General features: G+C 29.6%; 1 protein-coding gene across 1 annotated transcript in view; it reads left to right on the top strand.

Annotated features, from left to right (window-relative positions):
• The first annotated feature begins 1,804 nt into the window (after window positions 1-1,804).
• LOC136985832 (E3 ubiquitin-protein ligase RNF123-like) overlaps window positions 1,805-26,009 on the top strand; it is an 86,476-nt gene continuing 62,271 nt past the window's right edge. Inside the window, exons 1-2 of the mRNA XM_067283202.1 lie at window positions 1,805-1,985; window positions 20,409-20,478. Of these exons, the coding sequence (XP_067139303.1) occupies window positions 1,916-1,985; window positions 20,409-20,478 (140 nt within the window). The 5' untranslated portion in view covers window positions 1,805-1,915. The remainder of the gene's footprint in view (window positions 1,986-20,408; window positions 20,479-26,009) is intronic.

Raw genomic sequence — 26,009 nt, 5'->3', positions numbered from 1 at the left:
AATAGATAGTAGCCGATTCTCAGACCTACTGAATATGCATATAAAATTTGGTAAAAATCGGTAAAGCCGTTTCGGAGGAGTACGGTAACTAACATTGTGACACGAGAATTTTATATATAAGATGAACAATAATATTGTGAGTGCGATTGTCGTCCTTCGTGGAAAAGCGCTAAGAATCCATAAACTTATTTCAAACAAGCAGCAATGAACTTTAAGCTTGCATTAATTTGTTATAATTAAACAAGCAAGTTTCATATTAATATAATAAAATTCAACTTTTATGATCATTATACTACAGATTTTGTATCGTTAAAAAAATAAATTCATGATAGTGGTCCGCGGGATTAAAAATTGTGAATTAAGTGGTCCGTGAGCTCAGAAAGGTTGCAGACCGTTGGATTGAAAGATAGGTTTTACCAGGGCTATGGAGTCGGTAAAAAAAAAAAAAAAAACACTTGATTTCGACTTCGACTCTGACTCCTGATAATTTTAGTAGGCCGACTCCAACTCCCGACTCCGGCAAAATTAAATACCAAGTGATTTTTTTGGGGGAGGACAGAGGCGCTCATAGGGGTTTACCCCAAGGTCCTAGAATTCTAAGACCTTGGGTTTACCCTACTCTGAACTTTGATAGGAGCCCCGGGCATTTACCCAAATACTTTTATAGTTAGTATTTTTAATATTTAACTTATATTAATATTTATTTGTATAAAAAAATTAATTTTTAACAAATATTTAATAAAAGGAAAAGGAGAGCAATAAAATTCTACATCTACATATATCTTTATTCTACAGCTTTTTCACTTCAATTTCACCTTTCCAGAAAAGTTAGTACAACTAAAAAGTCTCAGGCCGGATGGCCGAGCGGTAAAGGTGGCAGCCTACCGCTCTGGGGGACCCGGGATCGAATCCGAACGGGTCGAATAATCCCCAGGAATTTTTCGGGGGGTGGTCCGTTCGGATATGTCGGGCCCCGTCCCTCACCACCCGGTCGCCCCATTGTGGGCCTGGCCGAACCCATAATGGGCCTACTAAAAGAGGCCCTCTTAGTGCCCACAGGGCGGAAAGAGTTAAAAAAAAAAAAAAAAAAAAACTAAAAAGTCTGAAATCTAGCTACTTCAGCCCCTTGTCCAGAAAAGAAAAATATATACTCTGATCAATTAGTCTGGCTCATTCAGAAAAATAGAGTACTTATTTAGAAGGGGGAAAATAAAGGAATGAATCAATAATATTCAAATTCAGTTGCGTCAAAATGATTTAACTACAAAATACAAATACTACAAAACAACTATTGATACATATTTAATAAATTAAATTATTGCATTTTGTATTTAAAATAAATGAATTATAACAAAAAACAAAAACATTTTAAAAAATTAATAAGTATAAAATAAATTTTCTTTTATTTAAATAAAAAAAACTAAATTAAATTTTAAAATGCCGGAGTCGGAGTCAACACATTTTTCCCGACTCCGACTCCTTTGGCCAGAAATTCCTCCCGACAGCCGTGGATTCTACATCTAACTCGTAACACCAGTGCTCCAGGTTCTACACGAAAATCCTCATCGATTTCATCACATTTAATTTAATTAATAATGAAAGTAACATTTAGACTAAATATTATTTTCAACGCAGAAAGTTATCACTATTAATATTAAAAATTTAGAAAAATAAAGACAAAATATCGCTTTATAATAGATAATTTAATGTTAACAAGGCTAAAACATACGTAGAACTGTATAATTCAGAAAATAAATAAATATCGAAAATAGAATTTCGACCACCAGAGTGTGTTCAGTCGTGGAGAAAAATTTTAAGATCTAAATAAACAGCTGGATAGTGATTTCAAAATATTTTTATTTACGCCATTTTCAATACATTTTAATGTTCGGTTTATGATAAAAATATATTTGTAATGGATTTAGATAATAGTTCAGACGATTGGAAATGGAAGAATTCGGTAGGGAATAAAGAAAGATGGTTAGGTAAGAGTTTGTATATTTCACGTCATGTGCTTGAATCTTAAATAACATGATTGCATTCAGTTTTGTATTACGTGTGTCACAGTACATCTTATAACTAAATTTTCTTCAGTATCACATAAAATATCGTTATTCGTTCTGTTAAAATTACGTGCGTTTTAGCCGGAGCTTCAGCTACCAGACCTTTTGATTAGCGGAGGGATGGGCGCATTTTTCTACGTAAGGGCCACATTTAAAACTTTTGAACTGATGTGAGTCTGTTAGCCGGTTTTAACTGGTAAGATTCTAGCTCTGAATGAGGGGGCAGGAATCCCCCCAAGTTGTAGACCACTCTTACTTTAGCTCATGAAATAAATGTGATGCCATTCATATGTGAAACTTTGAGCAGAATCCAAAATATCAATGCAAATGTATCTTTAAATAATTGTTATACTATATTATTTAGCAATCATCAACTTTTATATTCAAAATAAATAATAATAAATTAAATGTTTCGTGCCGTGAATTCTATATGTAAGTTTAACAGAATGCAGATTTTATTAAAATAATTAAATCAATCAATCAGAAGTAATTATAAGACAGTTTTCAAATTGCACATAATTTCAAGTTTGATCAAAGAGCGATCATTCATTTGTAATGGTTTTATAGTTAAAAGTATGTTTATATTGTTATTAGAATTGCTATACTTTATATTTTTAGACTTGTAGAAACACTTATATAAATAGAAATGTAGAATTTTTAGATTAATTTCAGAAATGTTATTTATTGAGTAGAATGTAGAAAAAAGTAATTATTTTCTGAAAATTGTTTGAATATTAAAAATCCATTGGCAGAAATTTTTGAAATATCTCTGCATCTCTTAATATAAATTTGAATGTGATCATTCTTGTTTAGTTGTTATTTTCTATTCGCTTGTTATTAAGTGAGAACGCGCAGAAATTAATTCTTAATTTTAGCAGCATTTATGTTTGTGATATTATATGATGTATTTCCCAATAAATTCTAAATAATAGAAATATTTTATTATTTAGATAAAAGTTCAATGTAAATTATTTTTCAAAACTTTTACATATAACTTTGTAATTTTTTACAGACATTTTGACAAAGAAAAATTTGGTTCATGTTACCCTTGGTGCCAAGATGGTGGGCAAGGTGCCCACCATCTTGGCACCAAGGGTAACAAGGGTCTCTGATTCCAGCAAGGAAACAGTGGGATGCACGTTCTAACCTATTCTAATAATTTGGTTGCTAATAATTATGGTAATTTATTAGAATAGGTTAGGTTAGAATGTGCGTTCCACTGTTTCCTTGCTAAAATCAGACGAGCCGTCATCTTGGCACCAAGGGTAACATTAACCCAAAATTTTACATGCATTACATACAAATAAGCAATGTTTATACATCAAATTGTAGACATGCTTTAGAAAAAGAAATGTTTGTATAGAACAGGGGTGGCCAACTTTTGTGTAGGTGAGATCTACTTTTTATCTTAAAAATATATCGCGATCGACTTGCTGTCATAGGCATAGTCTAAATGGGGAGGGGAAGGTGTGAAATACATACTATGTTTATACACTGTGTTTCAGTACAAGGTGCACTCTTTTGCTAATCTATCAATAGTTCGCGGGAGTGCACCTTGTACTAAAACACCCTGTATATCTACCTACGTAAAAACAACATAATTATTTAACGGGCCAAAAATCTCACATCCAGGGGAATTAAAACATCAATTATTAACAATATTTATTAATTCAAAATAGCTACAGATAAAGACAGATTTAGAATTTATTTTATTATCTTAACATTAATGGGAGGATTGAGTTTGCACGTCTCTAATCAAGTAGTCATAATTAGGTGTATATCCTGACAAAGATAATAATAATGAGTCTTCAATACGGGAATCAGTCAAAACAGAACGTTGTTTAGTCTTCGTTAACTTTAAGTATGAAAATGCCGATTCACACAGGTATGTAGATCTGAAACAAGAATAAATATATTCGTTACATTTGGTGATACTGGGCTGTCTTTCTCGGTTGACGCATTTCCAAAAATCTTCAAATTTTCTGGCTTGTAAGGTTAAGTCAGTTTGTAAAATTATAATTTCTTTTTCTAATGCCTTTTGCTCATACGAAATATGTCTGAAATTTTTGGCTAATACGTTTCACACAAATCCTTCTTAAAAGGAAAAGATATAAATTCCACAATTTCCTTTTTCAAGAAAAGAAGCTCCCGTATGACAGTACCAAATATTCAAGCTAAATGGCTTTGTTTTTCTGAGTCGAGTCATAACTGCATGCATACTGTTGCGTTCGATTACAAGTGTAACACATTAAGTGAAGACATAGCGAGCGATTGACCAAAACTGGCTTCGCGATCGACTTGTTGGCCACCCCTGGTATAGAATATATAATAAAAATTTGTAATTTTTGTAGTACAATATTAACTGTGTATATAATTATATTATTATTTAAAGTGCTTAGAATTCCATAAACATCTTATTAGAATAATTAGCATTTTTAATAATGCATTTTATTTTTAGTTATGTGTGCAATGAAGAACATGTGTAATGCAAAATCATATTTTAATGTATACAAAAATTTATGATCTATAAGTATTAGTCATTATTGATGAACTAATGGATCTTTTTACATTAACAATAATTGATAAACTATAACAATATCAGATTGTAAACAGTTTATCAAGAAGAAAGTAACACTTAAAATTTATTCCTAGTAACATTAGTTTAATATAAAATTTACTTGAGTTTTTGCTTGTTCCTTGTGAATGTTTCTTAGGCAGTCACTTAAAAATAGAACAGAACTTTTTCAAACAAATTTAGATTACAAATATTTATTTTAAATTAAATGAATCCTATTAATTCCATGATTTTGTTTTGACTGAAAATTTATTGTATTAAAGTAAATAGCAGTTTTTTTTTATGTGAGTAAGTTCAAGTGCAGGGGTAAAAAAATTTTTTCAAATAATTTAGTTTTCCATTTGTGGTGTTGCATGACTTCTGCTTCAAGATCTGAGTAGTTATTTAGGGGCCATATTCTTGTTTAAATGGTTATGTTAGATGGAATTTTGTACTAGTCTGTGGTGTTGGAACAGATTACCCCAAATACACATATTTCAATGTATGTTAGAAAGAACAGATGCTGTAATAAATGAGATTCTAGAACCAATTATGTTCATTTTAGCATACCATACTCTATTGGGGGATTTTCTCATCTCTAGGTAGATGTATTCATCTCTGTAATGCAGTCTGGTACAACTGTATAGATACTAATTACCAAATAGCACACAATAATTAAGATTTTTGATTTTAATTTGATCTATGTTCATGTGCAGCAATGGTTCTCATACTTTTTGGTGAGATATCACCCTTCTTTTGTAAAGAATTCTTGTGCTTACACACTTTGTAAAAGCATACTGATCTAAAGCTTTCTTAGGATATAAGTTTAATGAATTCAATAACAATTATGTTACATTGTTTAATATAAGCACCTATTTCCAGCTTCTCCAAAGTCACACAAGCCAAAGTGACCAGACACAAGCCAAATCATGATCACAAGATGCAGTTTTTGACCTTCATCACGATGCTTTTGATGTCAATGTTATTGCCATTTCTTAAAAATGCAGATATACTACACCAATGATTTTCATTCCAGTTTGAAAAATTACTTTCTATTATGGTTGACATTTTGTATATAGTATGGCAATGTTGAACAATTAGTTAAGACTATTCATATACACATTGGAAATCAGAAGTTAATAGGATTGGAATAGTTTTTATTAAAAATTTGTAGTTTTATAAAATAGTTTTCATTTTTAATTGTTTTAATAATGGAAATAATGGATACACAATACATTTTCATTTAATAATGAATGGAAATAACTGAATTAAAACTAACCACACCGTGATAGAATTTCAATATTGATTACTGTAATCAGTTTTTAGTTTTAAAATTAAAAATAAAGTGTTTTTATTGAAATTCAAACAGATAAGTTGTTATTAAATTTGTAAAGTTCTGTTTGTATTCAGCTCTTGGATTCAGTTTGGAAGCTAGGTCAGCCTGTTATATTCAGTGGCTTTAATTGTTTTACCAACTGTAACCAGTGTCAAAAAGTAAGCATTGATTCTTTCCTTAAGCCATTGAAGAAATGTACATACTGTACATCCTCATGCATATTTCTACAGTTTCTTTGTTACAGTTTCTTTCTTTCTTCAAGCAACTGTTTCTCAATAAAGTGGGTGTACATATAAATAACATAGAAGTTTATTTATTTATTTATTACATTTTAAACATAAAATATTAGGGGAAAATTTGGCTTTTGTCATTTAATGATATAACTATTTATTTTTAGTAAAGTTTGCTTAATACAAAGTACCAATTGTTAAATCCCTTCAACTTTGTATTATTGACTGTATTTTATTTTAATAAAACTAAGATTTTTCTACAGTTTTTAATAGTACACAATTGTATTTTGAATAAAAAATTAAAAAGTAATAACACACAGAGATACTGCTAAATGAAAAAAATCCAGCAATGAGTTTTTAACTTTTCCAGCAACATTTGGTGGTGTCATCAGTTATGATATTTTATTGAAAGCTTTTTATATTTTTAATTATTATAAAATGGCAAAAAACTTAATTTTGAGGGTAGGGATGTATTTTATAAAAGATTGTAAGTGCTAAAATCATCATTAAGTCCAACCTTACTCAAGATATGACACATGACCGCTCCTTTATCTCCCTACCCATTGATCTTTAACCATCAAAATTTAAGTGTCAGTTTCCTAATATGCAAATCTCCTGCAGAATTTCAAAATTTTCAACAAAAAGCACAGGAGTTATTACGTTTCATAGAGGGTGAACAAAATCATGCTCCACACACACTAACATCCATGTATACAGAAAAAAAAACCTCAAATTTTTTTGCATTTCTCAACATTTCAAGGTCTTAAGTCCAAAAATGTGAAAATCTTGGGGGGTCATTTTTTGATTGATTGCCAGTCTTTCCTTCTGTTATATATAACAGAGCTGGGAAAGTAATAAAATTTTGATGGACTACAATGTGGTCATAATCATAATTAAAACTTAATGTTAATTAATGTTTTAATTATGATTATGAACAGTTTTGTGCTTTGGGGATGGACAGACTAAGTTGAGAATTGATATAATACCATATGTTATCATTCTTATCATTATTTCTAGAATATGGTTATAAATAATAAAAGTATTATTCTGTTTTTTTTATAGGTATTGTTTCTTTACATTTTTGTATGAAATCTGATGGAAATGCTAAATATAGTTTTTCTGCCTCTCATAAAGAAATGAACTGAGAAATTATAGTGATAAATTAATGATTACTTATTAACAGATTAGCTGATGAAACAATGGAAAATACACTGCTTTACTCAAATTTTTCTCTCATTTTGGAAACAAAATCATATAAAACTTTTATAACTTTCAAATCAGAAAAATGACAATAAGAAATGATATGGGCTATGATAAAGATATAATGGTTTACTGGTGACTCAATATAATGTGGTCCTTAGGGTCTAAAAAAGCTTGACTAAAACCATATTGTAAGAAGGAGCCCTTCATGTAATGTATGCAAACAATTCTTGCTGCATAGCAGCCATTGTTTATTGTTGTTAATTAACTGTTTATTCTACTCATACACCTCCCATTATCCATTTTGTTCTGGTTTTGATAAATTGAGGTTGGTCTGCATTATACTGAGTCACCAATATATAAATATCACTTGAATTAGCTTAAAACACCACCATAATTATTAAATAGTACTCTCTGTTGTTTTTTCTGAAAAAATTATTGCTGATATGTGTGTATAATGACTAAAAATGAAGTTATGTTTAAGAAAAATATGGCAATAACAAAAAAACAATGTTTACCATAATACTAATAATTATTTTTTTGTGATTGTAGTGATAATTACAAAAACCTTTAATCATCAATAAAGAAAGAACTTTAAATTATTATACTTAATTTTTAGACAAATGTTTTCAGTCTTCTAGTAAGATCATCTTCAGGTTTCATTAACATTTCAAAATTGGAATGTAAAAAAGAATGCTGATGTATTACAAAAAAAAAAGAGAAAAAATTGTATTTTGTGAATCAACATTTAAAACACCTTGAGGTCAACTTCCTTATGGAATTTTTTTTCACAAGGAAGTTGAATTTAAGTCCTAGTTCTATGATAGTCCTAGCTCCTATGAAGTCCTAGCTCTAGTTAGAGCTAGCACAAGTTTTTTGTACAATTTAGATGGCATAGCTTCCATATAACTATGTTTTATTTCTAAACTAGATTGGATATGTATAAACAATAATCACACCTTAAAAACCTTTAATCACCAAACTTTCACATATGTAATTTTTAGACAAATGTTTTTGAACTGATAATAAGATCATCTTCAAGTCTCTTTAATGTTCAAAAATTGAAATGTAAAAAAGAACAATGACACATTACAAAAAGGAGAAGAAAAATTGAAGATGATCTTACCAGCAGATTGAATACATCTGTCTAAAAATTATGTATATTAAAGTTCTTTAATGGTGATTAAAGCTTTTTAAAGTACAAGGTGTGTCCGAAAAGTTTAGTGAATAGTCTCATAAAATAAAGGAAACAAGAGATACAAACAAAATACCTTTACTGGCATTCAAAGTAATCGCCATTAGTGACAACACACATTTGACATCGGTTGTACAGCTGCTGGAAGCTGTGAGCAAGCACTTCTTTTGGTATCGCACGAAGCACTGTTGTCACACGTTGAATCTGCACAATGTCGAAAAATCGTAGGCCTTTTAGGACTCCTTTGAGGTGGGGAAACAAGAAGAAATCTGCAGGTGCCAGATCTGGAGAATATGGAGACTGTTGAAGAACTGTCAGCTGGCGTGTAGCGAGGAAGTGCCATATGCAGCTCGCAGTGTGCGGATGGGCATTGTCGCGGAGCAGAGTCCACTGTCCACTCTGGTACAACTGTGGCCAAAGTCACCGGATGCATTTCAGCAGCCATTTCAAAACTCTCTTGTAGAATTCTGCGTTGATGGTTGTATCGTCAGGTAAAAATTCATGATGGATGAAGCCCTTACTGTCGAAAAAGGTAATCAACATTGTCTTAATCCTGGATTTGGTAAGACGACATTTTTTGGGAGGGGAGATGACCATGAACACCATTCTATGGACTGTCGCTTGGTCTCTGGATCATACTGGTAGCACCACAACTCATCTCCTGTAATGATTGTTTCCAAGAACTGAGGATTCTGGTCACATGCATTGATGAAATCTCCAGAGGTTTCCATCTGGTGTTGCTTTTCCTCGTCTGACGGCATGTGCGGTACAAACCGGGCACAAATCTTACGCTTTTGCAAATGTTTGTGAACAATGGTGCTCACACTGTCCTTGTTTATCTTCAAATCTTCTGCTATCATTCTCAAAGACAGGCACCAATCATCTGCAAGCATCTGTCGCACTCATTCAATGTTGTCTGGAGTTGTGCTTGTTGACGGTCGACCAGAATACGGCTCATCATCGACATCTTCCTTTCCGTCTCTGAAGCGTTTAAACCATTCAAAAACACACTTTTTACCCACTGCTTCCACACCATACACTTTCATTAACATTTCACGTGTCTTCGTGACTGTTTTGCCTAATTTGAAGCAAAACTTGATGTTCACGTGTTGCTCCATTTTGCAGTGACACTTCTTCTCACACTGACTGCGTTGCATTGTTTGTCGCGCACACTTCCGTTTAACTGTCGTGATTTTGATGCTAGGGGGCACTAGTTGGCAAGTCTCTTGCTACATCTGCATGAGCGCAACATCCTAACCAGCACGATTATTCAACTGTGGGACCATTCACCGAACTTTTCAGAGGCACCTTGTATGTAATTATTGTTTATGCATATCCAGTCTAGTATAGAAGTTGAACATAGTTTCAATTTTAACATTTAAAGAAATTCTCAATGGAAAATGCTATATAAATGTATACATTTATACACTATAGTGTTTTCCAAATTTTTGTGTATCTTCAACTGCAGTTTCTTTCCTATTTCTTCTTTTGGATTTATTTTCAGTTGCTAAATTGTGCCCTTTTAATAAACATATTTTTACCATTTACTTTCAAAATATTATTATCAGTGCTTCTCTGTACCTCATTTCTTGACAAGAATACAGAGAAGTCAGATCATTACCAGACAAGAAGGGGACTTAAAGTCTCCACCCTATTTGCTTTTCTGTCTACAGCATTTGTTGTGATGATAGTGACCAGTTCATTTCATTCATTTTTATTGTGCCAGTAACTATGCCTGAATATGGAATTTTTCTTACTGATCACCTACTGATATTATGTATTGGCTATTGATATATTTTATGTCATCTGCCAGTATAGCAAAACAGCATATTCCAACTGAAAATTAGCCCTCATTATAATTAAAAAATCTTTAAATTATTCATTTTTTAATTGCTTTAATATGTCCTTTTAATATCAAAATCAATAAAATCACAATTTTCACTAATTGTATTCTTATTTACTTATTCCACTTAATATTATTTGTCTGTACAGGTTAGTCTTAAAAGATCTATTTGTAACATTTTATAGATAATATAATTATTTTCTCTGAGGAAAGAAATCTCCTATTTTTATTTTTATTTTATTTCAGTTGTTTCAAAATATAGAATATATAATGGAATCAAAACTTAAATTTTATTCTAAGAACAGTACAATTCAGAATTGCTTTAGGAGATTGATTTATTGTAAGAAATGCAAAAATTTAAAGGAAAGTAATAGACATTACTAGATTTTAGGAAACTTGATGTTAAGTTAGTAAATCTGAATAACACAGTGCTATGCACTTGCAAATGGAATGCATTGAACTTTTCTCAACAGTAACATTTTGCTTAGAAAAAATTTTAAATTGATACAAATATTTACATAAATAGTATAATTCTGTTACAGTGCTGTTTAGAAAGTAAATTTTCAATTTCTATAAAGCAGATAATTAATAAAATAATTTCATATAAATAGCAGTGTTGAAAAACATCTGTGATTACATAGAAAATATTTCTGTCTTTACATAAAAGTAGACTTATGTAAATGAACTCGTCTAGATTAACTTTTAACTATGTTAAAAAACTTAAGGAACCTTATATGAATTTCACAATGGAAATTTATTATAGAATTCAAATTATGAAATTTTTATGCATATGTTATACAGCAAGTCCTCACTTAACTTTGTTTTGTTATAACATCATTGAGGAAAGATACAAGTACAGTACATCTGTAATCATTTACAATTATTGTTGAATTTTCTTCATAAACAGTAAAATTGATTCTATTCAGTATTTAATGAGATTATGATGATGAAATTGTTAAATTTTGTAAAAGATTATTGCTTTGCATATTGTAAGTTTAATTTAGAACAATATGTAATTTTAATTAATATTAATACAACAATCACAGAACTGACTTCCAGTGCATATAATACAAAACACAAACACTGCACAAACATTTTCCAACTCCTCCTGAGTTCCTCATCAGATGGAAAACATTTGTACAGTGTTCATTTTTTGTATTATATGCACCGCAAGTTGGCTCTGTGGTTGTTGTTACATATATCCTGGTGTGGTGTGGTATATATATTAATATTAATACTTGATGAGGATTTCTTTAACTCATTAGAATCAGGAAAACCATTTTAATGTAGGTCTAGGCCAAAAAATATTTTTCTTTATATTTGAAGTCTTATATAAGTTGTTCTAACACTTACTTAACAAACTATTAATATATCTAATATAATAGTTTAAATGCATACATATATAATAAATATCTCTTATATTTCAATATATATATATAGCAACCATACATGAGTAATAATCGAAATAAACCAAGACTTTTCTGAAAAAAAGCTTAATTTGTTTTTAAAATATCTATTTTTTCAATTCTTGTATAGAAATGCACTTATATCAGCACTTATAAAATAGTGAGATATCTTTATAAAAACATTTATATATTTATCTCAATCATATACAGGATTTGAAAGTAATAGAAGTAATCTGTTAGTTTAGTCCGAGAAAAAGGAGAAGAGAGAGGAGTGGAGTTACAATTGGAATACAAATTATAGTCAGAAGTATTGATTAGTTAGTGGTAGGAAAACTGAGAAGATCCAAAGTCTTATGAGTGGCTGAAGTTCACATCTCAAATATTGCCATTGTTAACAATAGCTAAGAATGTTTTTTTATTTTTAAATTAAAAGAAATATAAGTTATAGAAAGATGAAAAATATAGGGAGTTACAAAAAGCAGTTACTAACAATGAAATAAACAAAGATGCAAGTTGAAATAAAAATTATTCAAATTACATCTTAAATTATTTGAGTTATATTGCTTATCCAGAAAATATTTTAGGTATCAAACAGATAGAAATCATTAGAAATGAAGTATAGAATGTGCAAAGGATCTTTATTTAACTGCACAACACCAGAATGTAAATGAAACTTATGATTCATGAACCAATTACTTGGTGTGAATAATGTTTAAGTGACGAACGTTATTCACACCAGGTAATTGGTTGTACCAATTTGTAACAACTCTTGATTCTTTCTTTTAATTTCAAATTGTCAACTCATTTCATAGAAAACCAAATTAACAAGTTTTTAAGATTTCGTGGCTTATCGCATCAAAAAAAGATGTGACAAACCATTTCAACTACCATAATTTTGTATGGAAAACCCATGGGTTAAATGTATTTAAAAGACAGTTTGAAAATAGATGCAGGTTAAATGCCAATTTTAATTTGCAATTATGACTCAGTAAACAATTTTTCCTTTGTTTAAAGTCATTAAAAGTGTCTAGAAAATGTGAAACATTTTTTTGCACTCCAGAAATATGTTGCATGTAGTTTTTTCCCCAAAACCACCAAAGACATGTATAAACTTTTTGTTTTTTAGTTCTCTTCTATTCATTTTCTATGTGTCAATCACACCTTTATTATTATTATTATGTTGGGTTAAGTGAGATATACTCGGTTAACACCAGTGGCTGTGTACTATGCCATACCAGAGTCAAGGCATAGCAACCAAAACAAAACTAAAGTGTGTCAGTGTCTGTATTCAGGAATTTCCTCACAATATGACATGTATTCAATATAGTGGCCTTCTGTAGTGTGATGTATGTGTTTCTATTCAATTGTAATGTGCCCAAGCTTTTGTGTAGTGTGTGTGGTATCACACCTGTAGAGAGAGACGACAGGTACAATAAGCACCCTATCCATCTTCCACAGATGCCTTATTCCCTGGGCAAGTTCTGTGTACTTGCTGACTTTTTCAGTGCATGTGTTTTGTACAATGTAAGTGTTTGGAATGGATATATCTATAATGTATGTGATTTTATTGTGTTTGTCAATGAGTGTGATGTCTGATCTGTTGTGGTAAATTGTTTTATCTGTGATTATGGCTCTGTCATTGCCATAATCACAGATTTTGTGCATGTTTTCCAATACTGTCTGTGGAATGTATTTGTAGTATGGTTTGTGGATGTCTACTAATTTGTGTTTTTTTGCAAGCTCTTGATGTATTATATTTGCTACTTGATTATGTCTATGTAAATAATCTGTCTGTGCCAAGAGCTTGCAACTGGAAGTGATGTGTTGTATAGTGTCTGGCATGATGTGTCATTTTTCTGCATGTGTCATTCGTGAGTGTTGTATCTCTGAGTATATGTTTTCTGTAGTTTTTAGTACTGATGACCTGATCCTGTATGGCAATCAGAATCCTTCCATCTCCGCAAAGAAGCATCCCTGAGCTAACCAGCTGTTTGACGCAGTTTTGTCAACAAAATCCTGGGCCAGGTCGTAAGGATGCCTGCCATTGAGTGCATTTTGAGCCCACAATTCCGTAACGGTGTCTATGCTTTTTATATGTTGTATCATGCCCATATGTTATTTGAGTCTGCTAGAGTTACTGCTTTATGTAACTGTGATGTTTTTTGTTTTCTGTAGAAAAACTCTCACAGTGACTGTATTTGTAGTGAAGGTTAACTATGTCAATCAGGCCACGTCCGCCATCTTTACATGGAAGGGTTAATCTTTCTGTGGCAGATTTAGGGTGATGTTGTTTATGCTTAGTAAGTGTTGTTCTTGTTTTCCTTTGGAGTTGCTTGAGATCTGTGTGAGTCCAATGTATAACTGCAAAAGAATATATGAGTACTCGGATGACATGTGTTTATTGCTTTAACTGTGTGTTTTGCATTTAACTTCTGTTCTGAGAATAGCATTTAACCTACTTTGGTATTTTTTAATTAATCTTTGCTTTATTTGTGCATGTTCTGTTAGTTTGGCCTGTTGGAATCCTAAATACTTGTAGAACTCGCCCTCTTCTGTGGATTTAATAACGTCTCAATTTCCAAGTGCAAAATCTTCTTTCTTCAGGATTCCTTTTTCTATGTGAAGTGTTTTGCATTTGTCTAGGCCAAACTCAATGTGTATGTCCTTGGTGTATGAATGTGTAATTTGTAGGAATTGGTGAAATTGTTTAACACATGTGATGTTGGATAACCAGAGTTCAGTAATAAGGCATTTATAAGCATGACAGCTTCAAAGTGTGGAACCGATGGATATAGGGAAATTACATCTATTTTATACCACCGGTAGGAAAAAATAGGATAGCTATTCAACTCAGAGATTATGAAGTCTTTGGCGTCCAGACGGCTGTAGTTACCAATTCGGAGAGTGGGATTAAAGAAGTAACGTGTTTTGCTAGTGCAGCCTCAAGGAAGTATGTTGGGGGGTTTGTTCGTTAACTAAGGGTCTTAACGGCCATTCAGGTTTGTGTGTTTTTGCTTTGAAGAATAATCTTGGGCACGCAACATTAGATGGTGGATTGAGAGGTTCTGCTAATGTAGCTGTAATTCTTGGGAGTGCTATAACCTTTTGTGTTTTCCTTAGTATTGATGTTGTTGGATCCTCTTTCAGTATAATCGACTTGGATTGTTCAAGAAATTCATTGGCTCTTGAAATTGTTTTTTGTGTGGATGTATAAAGTTTTATGTCGTCCATGTACATGAGATGTGACAGTGTAAACTGTGTTGTTTTTTCATGTCTGATATTGTAACTATATTGCATGTTGTTTAACGTATTGGATAATGGGTTCAGGCTAAGCAGAACCAGAGAGGACTCAAGGAATCTCCTTAAAAAATTCCTCACCTAATGAATATTTGGTTTGTTTGTGTGGAAGTGTTACTAACCCTGAGATGTAGTGTTGTTCTCTAGTGCTGCATAGTGTTTTGGAAGAATACAACGAGTGATGGATGTATTTTGTACATGTGTAGAATATATAGCAGCCAACTGTGTGGAACACTGTCGAATGCTTTTCTGTAGTCTGTATATGCCATGTGTTGTTTGTGTGCTTGCCGTAGAATGACTGAATCTATGAGTAACTGTTCTTTGCATCCCCCCTGTGATTTCTATGGCAATCTTTTTGTTGTTCTGTAAGAACGTTGTGTTCTTCAACATGTTTGTTTGCGATACAGGATGTCAATAGTTTGTAGAGTGTTGGAAGACATGTAATTGGTCTGTATCATGTGGGGTCTGTAGTATTATTGTTTTCAGGTTTCATGTAGGTGATGCCCCGAGTAAGAAATTTTGGCATGTCTTATAGATTGATGATGATGTGTGTTAGGCATTTAGCTAGTTCCTGGTACAGTGATATAAATTTTTTGTACCAGAAATTGTGAATGTTGTCTACACCAGGTGTCTTCCAGTTGTGTGTTCTGTTAACAGAGTAGTGGATGTTGTGTACGTTTATTTCAGCACAGGGCATAGTTGGTATGTTGTGCAAGTTATATTTTAGAGTAGTTAACAAAAGATTAAGCTCATATCTTTGATGAAACTTTTTTTAATGTGCATTAAAAAGTAATAATTTATTATTTTTCTGAAGATATAAAAAAGTAAAGTAGTAAATTACTTTCCCTTCTTATATAATAATATATTTGAACTTATTACTTTTACTAAATAAAAATCAAATTTTAATTATATTTTATTATTTTTCCTATTAATTTAGATATTTTATGATTATTTGTTTTTTAGTATAAAATTTAAATTCATGTAAATTATTTTTCTAGAGAGAAAACAATATTACAATATTTAAAAATTTAAGTACATGACATATTGACAATTATTCATAATATTAGTGATTAAATAATTTTAATCCAATTAATTAATTTAATTAAAATAATAAAATAAGTTGAAATTGTACAAAGTTATAGATTCAAATATATTAAGCATAAAAGAATATTAATATGGTAAACATTTTGGATAAATATGTGAAATCCTGATGTGAACAAATCTAACTTAATGTATGGCACAAAAAATGTTATAAGTTTTTTATAATAATTAAAAGTCATTTTGACTACTTTATTTAAAGTTTCATAGTTATAGACATTTAAACAGATAAACCAAACCCCTTCCATTTCAAGTTATCATTTTTGCTTTGTATTAGGCTTGCACCTAATTTCCCTCAAATCATTTTATTGCTCTTTTTAAATAATTTAATTTTATAATTTGTAATTTTTGTTATTTATTTATGTATTTTATTATATTTATTTGGTATGGCATTTATATTATTGTATTCATTATATTACATTTTTGTATATTTTTCTTTTAAATATTTAAAAAGTGAATTTTTCAATTTTAAAACTTGTATTTCAAAACAAAAATTTCTAGAATGTTTTTTGAAGTTTGTGGTGATCATTATGTTCAAATATTTGTAATTCATAAAGCTTTAAATAAAGTAGGTGAAAGTCCTTTTAAGTAATATAAAAAGCTTGCAATGCTTTGTTATAAAATAAGTTGTAAAGAGTTTTGAATAATCAGAATTTCTTATGTAAATTATAAAACATTGTTATTCATCAGATATTATTAAGTTAAAATTGTGATAAGATTGTAATTAGATAATTTTATCAGGTTTTGTTTATTAAACAAACAAAAATAATTCATATCTAAAGACTATCATTAAAACATTCAGTATTTACTTTATTGCATAATATACTTCACTAAACTTATAATCTGATGTAGAAAACATCTTTCTTTGTCACTGATCTGGTAGTACTTTTATAGAACCATTTTAGTATACATTATAAAAGAATTTTAATGGTTATTAGCTTGAACTCTTGCATTTCTGGAAATGATCCAATTTGGAATATTCAGTTGTTTTAGATGACAACATACTTGCTCAGCAGATAAAGTTGGAGTCACTTCTTTACAAGTTTTTCTAAATTAGTTTATTTAAATTATTTATTCATTAATATAAACGGTATTTGGTGCCTACTTACAATTCTAAATTAGTTTAAAAACATTATTTTTCTATATTAATTACTGTTTTTAAAATAGTTATCTTATCTGTAATCTTGTGTAGTTATTATATTCAACAAAAGTATTATTTATAATGTTATATTTTCTTTCATTGTACATTTACTAGTTTTGAGTGTTTACTTTCAATATTTAAGAATATTTGAGGATATTTAAAATGTCAATAATTTTGAGTGTTTAAGTAATCAGCCATTATATGATAAAACTCTGTAGTAAATAACTACAGTTTATTATAACAAATATAAATACAGTCAAACCTGTTTTTATGCGCTCTTTTTATGTGCGATTTTTTTAATGCGAATTTTTAATTTGTGCGGTTTTTTTTGTGCGATTTTTTATTTGTGCAGTATAGTTGGCGACTAGTCTCGTGCGATTCGTCATGTCTCACGTTCACTTATTATAGCTAAATAAACTTATTATAGCATAAATGCACTTATTATAGTAATATTATTGCATGAATATGCGAAAAATGAAATAATTTACTTTTTAAGTCAACAAAACACCACCTGGACAAAAATATGTAAAACAGACGATAGACCAGACGATGCAGTCAAGTGCTGACATCTGTTGTCAATAAATTCTATTTCGTACAGTTTTGAGTTATTTTCTATGTGAGACTTTTTTATGCGGTCCCTGTTGACCGCATAAAAAAAAATATTTTTTTAATTGTGTTGCGAAAACTATTTTTTACAGCCATTCGTGAAGCTTCGTGCGATTTTTTTATGCATTTTTTTTAATGCGGTCCCTATCCACCGCATAAAAACAGGTTTGACTGTAGGTTTGTGATTTTTTTTGTATAAAGTTTTCAAGTTATTTTTTTAAATGTAAGGTATTAAATTTTTATAACATATTTTTCAATAATTAACATAAACTGTGAGATCAAAACAAATTATATAATAATCGAATAGTGCATCTAGGCCAAGGTAAGTTTATGGTCACATTTGATTTCATGGTCATTATACAATTTATTCAGGCATTACTTAAAAATTATTCATAAAGACAACTTTAATACAAGTGTGCTTAATTATTTCCTTATTTTTTTATATTTTGATAATCTGTTAATAATCATCCTAATAAATTAGTACAGTTGGACCATGTCATATGCAACCAATATGTTTCAAGATCCCTTTCATAAGCAGAAATTTGCATAAAATAGAGAACTCTATTTATTATTATTTTCCTTACTAACTTACCTATGGCATATTTTTTTTTTTTTTTTTTTTTAAAAATAAGACAAGTAAGTACTATATTGACAATAGATAGCAATGAACTGTAAATCATAAAAATAACTTTTTAAAAAATTTTAATATTTCTTCTCTCTCATGTTTGCAAAGTAATTTGTGTAAATGAAACAAAGAGAAGCACTGATGTCATGCAGATATAACAAGATACAGGAAATCCTCGTTAGTTTGAAATTCAAGGGATGAAATAATCAAGATTTTGAATTATCAAGTTTCGAATTATGTGAGATTTATGTATATCTTTACAATATGCCAAATGTCATGTAACTGATGTAATTTATTAAGCAAATGGAATACAGATACATATACAGAACACTATTGTTTTTTATATTTTTGTTATATTAATAATAATAATAATATAAATGTGAAGGTAAACAGCACATGTCTAGTGAGAACCTTACAGATTACCAAATAAGTTTTATAAAATGTAAAGCAGAATTCTTCAAAATGTAGCCCAAATTATTTTTAACCTGTCCCGCGTTGTTCCCGAATATTTTCATGTTGACCTCATTTGATGACCCTGAATATATTCGTCTCTGCATCAGAGCGTTTTTGATATTAGATGTTGCTATGCATTATAATTTTTATATTAAAACAAGCTTTCGAAATATGTTTTTTGTATTTATATTTTTGTTTTTATATTTTTCAATACATTTATTTTGCTTGTGCAAGATAAAAAAAATTATTTTTAATGATACAGTAGCCACAATTATTATTTAAAAAAAAAATTTCATTAAGCTGAACATTGACAAAAATTCAACATGGCAGCCACATGCAGCAGAGAAAAATTTCACCATGGGATAGGTTAAAGTGTCCCAAATGTAGTAGCTTAGAGCCCTATAAACATTTCAATCTGCTACTTGTAGTCCAATTTTGCAATCCCAAAAAGCAGCCATATTTTATGAGATAAGAGAAAAAAGGGTAAGGTGACACCTAAAAATATGTTACTGTAAAAGCAAAGCCATATGGACCAGATTAGAGTTGTTCTTAGTCTATTGTTCTCATATAGCATCGAGGCACTTTGATCTAAACGAACTAGTTAATGTACACATATCACAGTTTGGACAGAATTTTCACTTTGAATTTTAAGGTAGCTTTATTTCAAACTAACTGATTTCTTTAACATGTAAATCTATAACTCTGGCCAGGACAAAAGTACAGTTACAAACTAACAGAATTTTGAACTATCCAAGTTCGAATTAACATGAATTTCCTGTACAAGCAACATTTATAGACAACAGCACTGCCAATAAACTCCACAATACCTAGTTGAAATGTAATGAATATAACTGTATATTATGTTTATAGTAAAAATTGTAAAAGTTTGAGTTTTTCCTTTATTTCATAACATATCTGCAAATATCCACCAATTCCTCAATATTCTATTTTTTTCCCATAGAAGTTAGATTATCTGCAATTGGAGAAATTTTCCTCCATATGACAGCATACTGGACAAAGAGTTGTGCAAGTTCTACTGTTTTAGTGCAAATAAAGGAACGAGTGACGTTACTGTCATTCATTCCTTTGTTTTGCTTTTTCCAAGAATGATCATACCTGAGCAAGATACTGCGAGACTTCACGTACTCTGAAAATTCGCATGCAATTAAGAATTTTTATTTTATGTATTTTTCATTTTTTCAGATTGCCAATAGCATAAATCTGAAACTGCTTATGGCAAGATTCTACTGTATAAATTTTTAATATGTTTCTAATGATATAGAAAAACGTTAAATTACTATTTTTTATATATCAAAAGCTATATAATTTATATTTATATACGTATATTTTTTATGTTGTAGCTGAAACAATCAATTATGTGTATCGGTCTAATGATGACGATAGCGAAGGTGATGATATGCTTCATTCCGAGTAAGAATTTACATTTTTAGTTTTTAATAAAGATATTGGTTTTAATCTATTAATATTTAAGTATAATACAACATTTAATATTATTGAAAACAAAGTTTGAAGTGAAATATAAAATTATAAATTGATTTAAAATTGGATAGTTTATTCCAAAAATTAGGGTGTTGCAAATGAAATGGTTGATTTTTACTTTTGACTTTGAACATTTATTAAATTAATTTAAAACATATATTCAATCAAAATTGTCTCCACCAACATTATTACACTTTTCCCATTGCAATAGAAATGCATAAATGCCAATTTGATAGAAATCATGAGAATGAGAAGCCAAAAAGTCATTAAAGGTACTTTTTATTGCATCTTGTTTGAAGACTGACTTTGCCAAAAAATTGTTCAAATGTATAAAAAAAGTGATAGTCTATTGGTAAAAAGTCTGAAGAATAAAGTGGTTGAGGAAGAATATCATTTGAATACTTTCATTTTTGTGACAAATAATTAAAAAACTGCAGACATCAAAATGATGCTTCTTATCTCTCTCACTGAGTTTGTGGTACCCATTTGTCAAGCTTCTTGACTTTCCCTTACATATTTAGATGTCAACAAATGGTTGAATAATTTCTAGTGTGTTCAACCTTTCTGTGATTTCTTGGACAGTCAGATGACATTCTGATTCAATGATCATCTTCAATTCTGATTTTTGAGATATGTATTCCCAGAATGAAATTTTTTGAACTAATGTTTAATGGCCTGTTCACTCACAGAACCTTCACCAAAAGTTTTATTGATATCTAGAGTTGCTTCCGCTGCATTATGTCTCTGCTTATACTCGTAAAAAAAGATTATTCAATTTCCTTTTTTTCATGCTATCAGAAAAAGTACTCTTATATGTGTGGAACTTACAATATAAATGAGATTATGTTTTTAAATTCACATATTATATGTGTGCTCTTCTAATTGAAAATGTACAGTACTGTTCATATGGAAGAAAGATAAACTACAAGCTGGAAAGTTTAAATTTTAAGAAACAGCCATTTCATTTGCAACAGCCCAATATATCAAATAAATTCTTTATATATATATATATTATATTATATTATTAATATTTTACATAATAATTTTAGACTTTGTATCCAGTGTTATCTTTAATATTGTTACAATTGCAATACTTCAATTTATCCTAAAAACAATATAAGATGTATAATGCAATTTTCTAATAGCTTTGTATGTATGACCTTTGTAATTAAATTAAAAATTATTAAATACTTAAATACTTTATTATCCAGCTGTAACTATAAATCACCTTATGTATTCAGCTAATCTAGTGGTTAGATATTGTTAAGACATTTTTCTAGTTCTCTAGCTCTAGATCAGTGACCTCCAAACTTTTTTTGATCTTGTATCCCTACGATGAAAATAATAGTGAGGTTGCAACCAAAGTTTTCATCTGTAAGATGTCGAGCACTGCTATCTTGTAAGTGGCACTCGACGTTTTACATTCACGTTTCAGAGATGAAAACTTTGGTCGCAACCTTGCTAATATAACTTGTACCCCTATAATATGATATATATATATATATTATGTTATGTGTGTGTGTGTGTGTAGTCAAAAATCAAATTATTTATTTATTTTAATCAATATATATATGTTTAAATTAAATTACAAATTTATGTTTTGAATTAGAATTTAATGTGAGCAATGTGATTGTATTTGTTCAGTAATATCAGAAAAATCTGGTTTGATTCTCGCTATCTGAAATTTGAATTTTTTCCATGTATGATCACTTGTGATCATACACGGATCATGAACCTACTTCTTTGGGAGGATGACTGTAAGATTTGACAGACTGCAGACAGGATACACATACAGTATTTTAAAGGGAAACTTTCTGTACCCCTAAGTATCACTTTTCATACCCCACCTTGGAGACTACTGCTCTAGATTACAGGTTTGAATCCCTCTTCAAACAGATGTTTGTAATTTTCAGATTTTAATGAGGATTGGTGTTTGAAGGGATGTTTTAAAGCTACTAAAAAAGTTATGCTGCATATATTAAATTACCAAAAAAATTTACTTCAATCAATCCTAGAATTCCATTCTGTTAGAAGAATCAAATCACTGATTATTATACAATTCTAAAACTTTAATGATAATTTATATATAACTAGCAGGTAGGCCTGGCGTTGCTTGGGCAAAAGTAACGATAGCGAAGATTAAGATTATTACGTTATAGTCACAAAAGAAAAAGAGTAATTTCATCAACAAACTAAGTATTTCTAAAGAAAGGTCAAATTTGAAAATCGAATGTTCTAATATTGTTCGATTTTCAGGATATCTTCTGATTATATTGTTCGATTTTCATCGAATGTTCTAAAGAAGAAAGGTCGAGAAAAACTGAAACTAATCTGTTTAAATTTGAAAATTGAATATGATCTAACGTATTACTCTTTTTCTTTTTTTTTTCTCCAGCTCCTGTAAATCTTGCACGTCGCTTTCTCTTGTTCTCAATTGTTACTTAACACTATCATTGTTGCTTAACACTTTGGTACTTAAATTTGGTACTCTGTGTACCAAATTTCAACTTTCAACTCCTAACCATTTTAGCAAAAATTAAGATTATTACGTTATAGTCAACCTTACCTGTTTTCACAGAATGCAAGAATTTGGTTCCTCCTGTTTCCAGACTAATTACAGAATTTTTAGATAGGTCTAAAAATATGTTCAATTTCCCGCAAAAACGAAAAAACTGCATCTGCATCTTGCATGTCACTTTCTCTTAATACTTCCATTGTTACCTAACACTTCCATTGTTGATGGAAGTGTTAAACCTTAATCCTGTCTCTCTTCCCCGTGGGGAGGAATTTCGAAAAATCCCTTCTTAGTGTGCATTCTTGTGACGTACCCTAACTATGTACCAAATTTCAACTTTCAACTTCTAACCGTTTGGGCTCTGTGCTGATTATTATTATTATTATTATCAAATTGTCTCGATTATATATATATATATATATATATATAGATTGCAATTATAGTTGATTCTAAAATACAGTAAACCTCACTTATGTGGTTTTTTTGGTATACAGTTTTTATCACCCAAGCGAGCTGGTCAACTTGGTACAGTTACAAAAAAATTCATGTATATAACTGTAATTAGAGTACTATATTGAATATTGCTAAAAGTTTTATACAGATTATAAAAGTAAACAAGATAAATAAGTAAATAATCTACATAATACTATATATACTTTGCAATACATAGTAATTCAGACTTTTATATAGGATAATGTATTGAAATACAGGGTACATGTACAGTGAAAGCAAGCTGTTTTTAATAGATTTATTTAAGACTTGTACAGTAAAGTACTAAATTGAATTATCTAATACCCCAACAAAATCATGTTTACAAAATGGTGGTAAATATTTTATTTAAATACTGTGTTTTTACAGGAAAATTCAGAAAAATTATTAAACAGAAGTCATTACATAAGCAAAAGTCTTTAAGTGTGAGAAAAAAGTGTTAATAATTATACTAACTTTTTACATCAGACTTGTGGATCTTTCTGTTCTTTGAGTATTGCAAATGATTCATCAGTGATGTAGAACAATCAATAATTGCTGATTTATATAGTTATATTTTTACAAACTATAATTACATTTTGTATTAAAAAATTGAAAAAACATATAATTCCTTTCTTTTTACCAAATTCTATAGAGAAATTAATTTGTTGAGTATAAGTAAATATTTATTTTATTTGAACATCATCTGTTGGAGGCTCTCAGTAAACTGTTTCAGAATGATAGCAACAAAGCTCAATTCCTTTTACTTGGGCAGTTTTACAGGGGAATTTCAGGGCTAGCTATATAACTGAGGTGACAATAAAGTAAGATTTTACTGTATATATTCCTGGTATGACTATATATATAATGAAAATGAAACGGCAGAGTGTTCGTGTTCGTCCAAGCAAATCGCTCGGACAGGTCGATTTTATTCTCGAGGGGACATCTTTTGCAATAAAGTTTTTGCGATTCTGAATACAACAGACAACAAAAAATTTTAAAAACTCATTTATTTTGTATTAACTAAACAAACATTTATTTCAAAAAAAATGTTTGTTTAATTAATATTCAGATTCGCAAAAACTTTATTGCATAAGATGTCCCCTCAAGAATAAAATCGACCTGTCCGAGCGATTTGCTTGGACAAACACAAACACTGCCGTTTCGTTTTCGTTGACCTGTATATATAAATGCATAGAAACATTTGAAAGTTAAAATCAGTCTTTAGAAAAGGAATTTTCGGATGGAACAAAGATTTAAGAGATCTTGATACCACATTCGGGGCACTATGAAAAAGAGAGCAAACCTAAGTATAGAAAAGGGAATTTAATTTTGATTTGCAATGTCTTGTTTTGTCATCTATTAAAATTTACATTTGCATAAATTTAGTGTAATTAATGAAAAACTGTTGTAGCTACAATTCATTGGGAGTCAAAATACAGACTGAGTTGAAATAGTTCTGATCTATGATTTCTCTAAATATGTGTCAATGCATATGATAAGGGACCGCTGTTAATAATCATTCATTTGTAAAAAATAAAATAAAAAACACTTTGGGCTATTATTAACAACAATAAAAGTGAACGTTAGTAGTAGTAAAAAAGGAAGGATAATTATAATCATATTATTATTTTGTAAATCAAAAATCTCATCTTATCATATGCATTGACACAAGTTCATTTTATTATATTTATTTCAAATTGTTAAATTTTAAACTTATTTGCATTTTTTTAATTTAAAAAGTTTCTTAATATTGATGTATAAGAAAGTATATGAAAATGAACACTTTAGTTTCATCATAATTAATAAAACATGACACCATAATTAAATATCTGTGAATTTGGCTTTTGCTATCAAATATTTAATATTTTTTTTAATTAAAATGTTTTCAGCTTCTTTTGAGCCATTTTCAGTACAAACTACTTTACATTAGATATTCTATAGTAAAAATGACAGCTTAATTATCATTTTTCTTAAATTTTTCTGTAATTATTTAATATAATTTATATGAAGAGAGTTTTAATTTGCACTAATTATATATAATGCTTTTAGAATTCAATTATTAATTTCATGTCAAAAACAAATAACTAATACATGACAATGAATAAATAATATGCTACTTATTACTTATTTATTATTATATATTATTAATTTATTTCCTCATTTGTTCTTTATTATGTTAAAAAATCAATATGTGTTGTAGCGTTGTAGCATTTGTAAATGTATATAAGTGTCTATACACTTATATATATAATATAATTTCATATATTTATTGTTATGTATATATATATATATATATATATATATATAACAACAGTTAAATAATAATTTCATATATATGTTACAGTAAAAATGCATTTTAACTAGTTGAAACTAGGTTTTACTGGATGTCATTGTTAAAACCCGTTTTGTCTAGTTAAAACTAGAATTTACTGCTGTACATGTTTTGATTTTAGATAAAACTGGTTTTAACTTTTAA

Source organism: Centruroides vittatus, unplaced genomic scaffold, assembly GCF_030686945.1.
Source record: "Centruroides vittatus isolate TY-2023 unplaced genomic scaffold, ASM3068694v2 contig_979, whole genome shotgun sequence".
NCBI lineage: Eukaryota > Metazoa > Arthropoda > Arachnida > Scorpiones > Buthidae > Centruroides > Centruroides vittatus.
The sequence above is the reverse complement of the archived record's forward strand: the minus strand, read 5'-3'. Positions and strand labels throughout refer to the sequence as shown.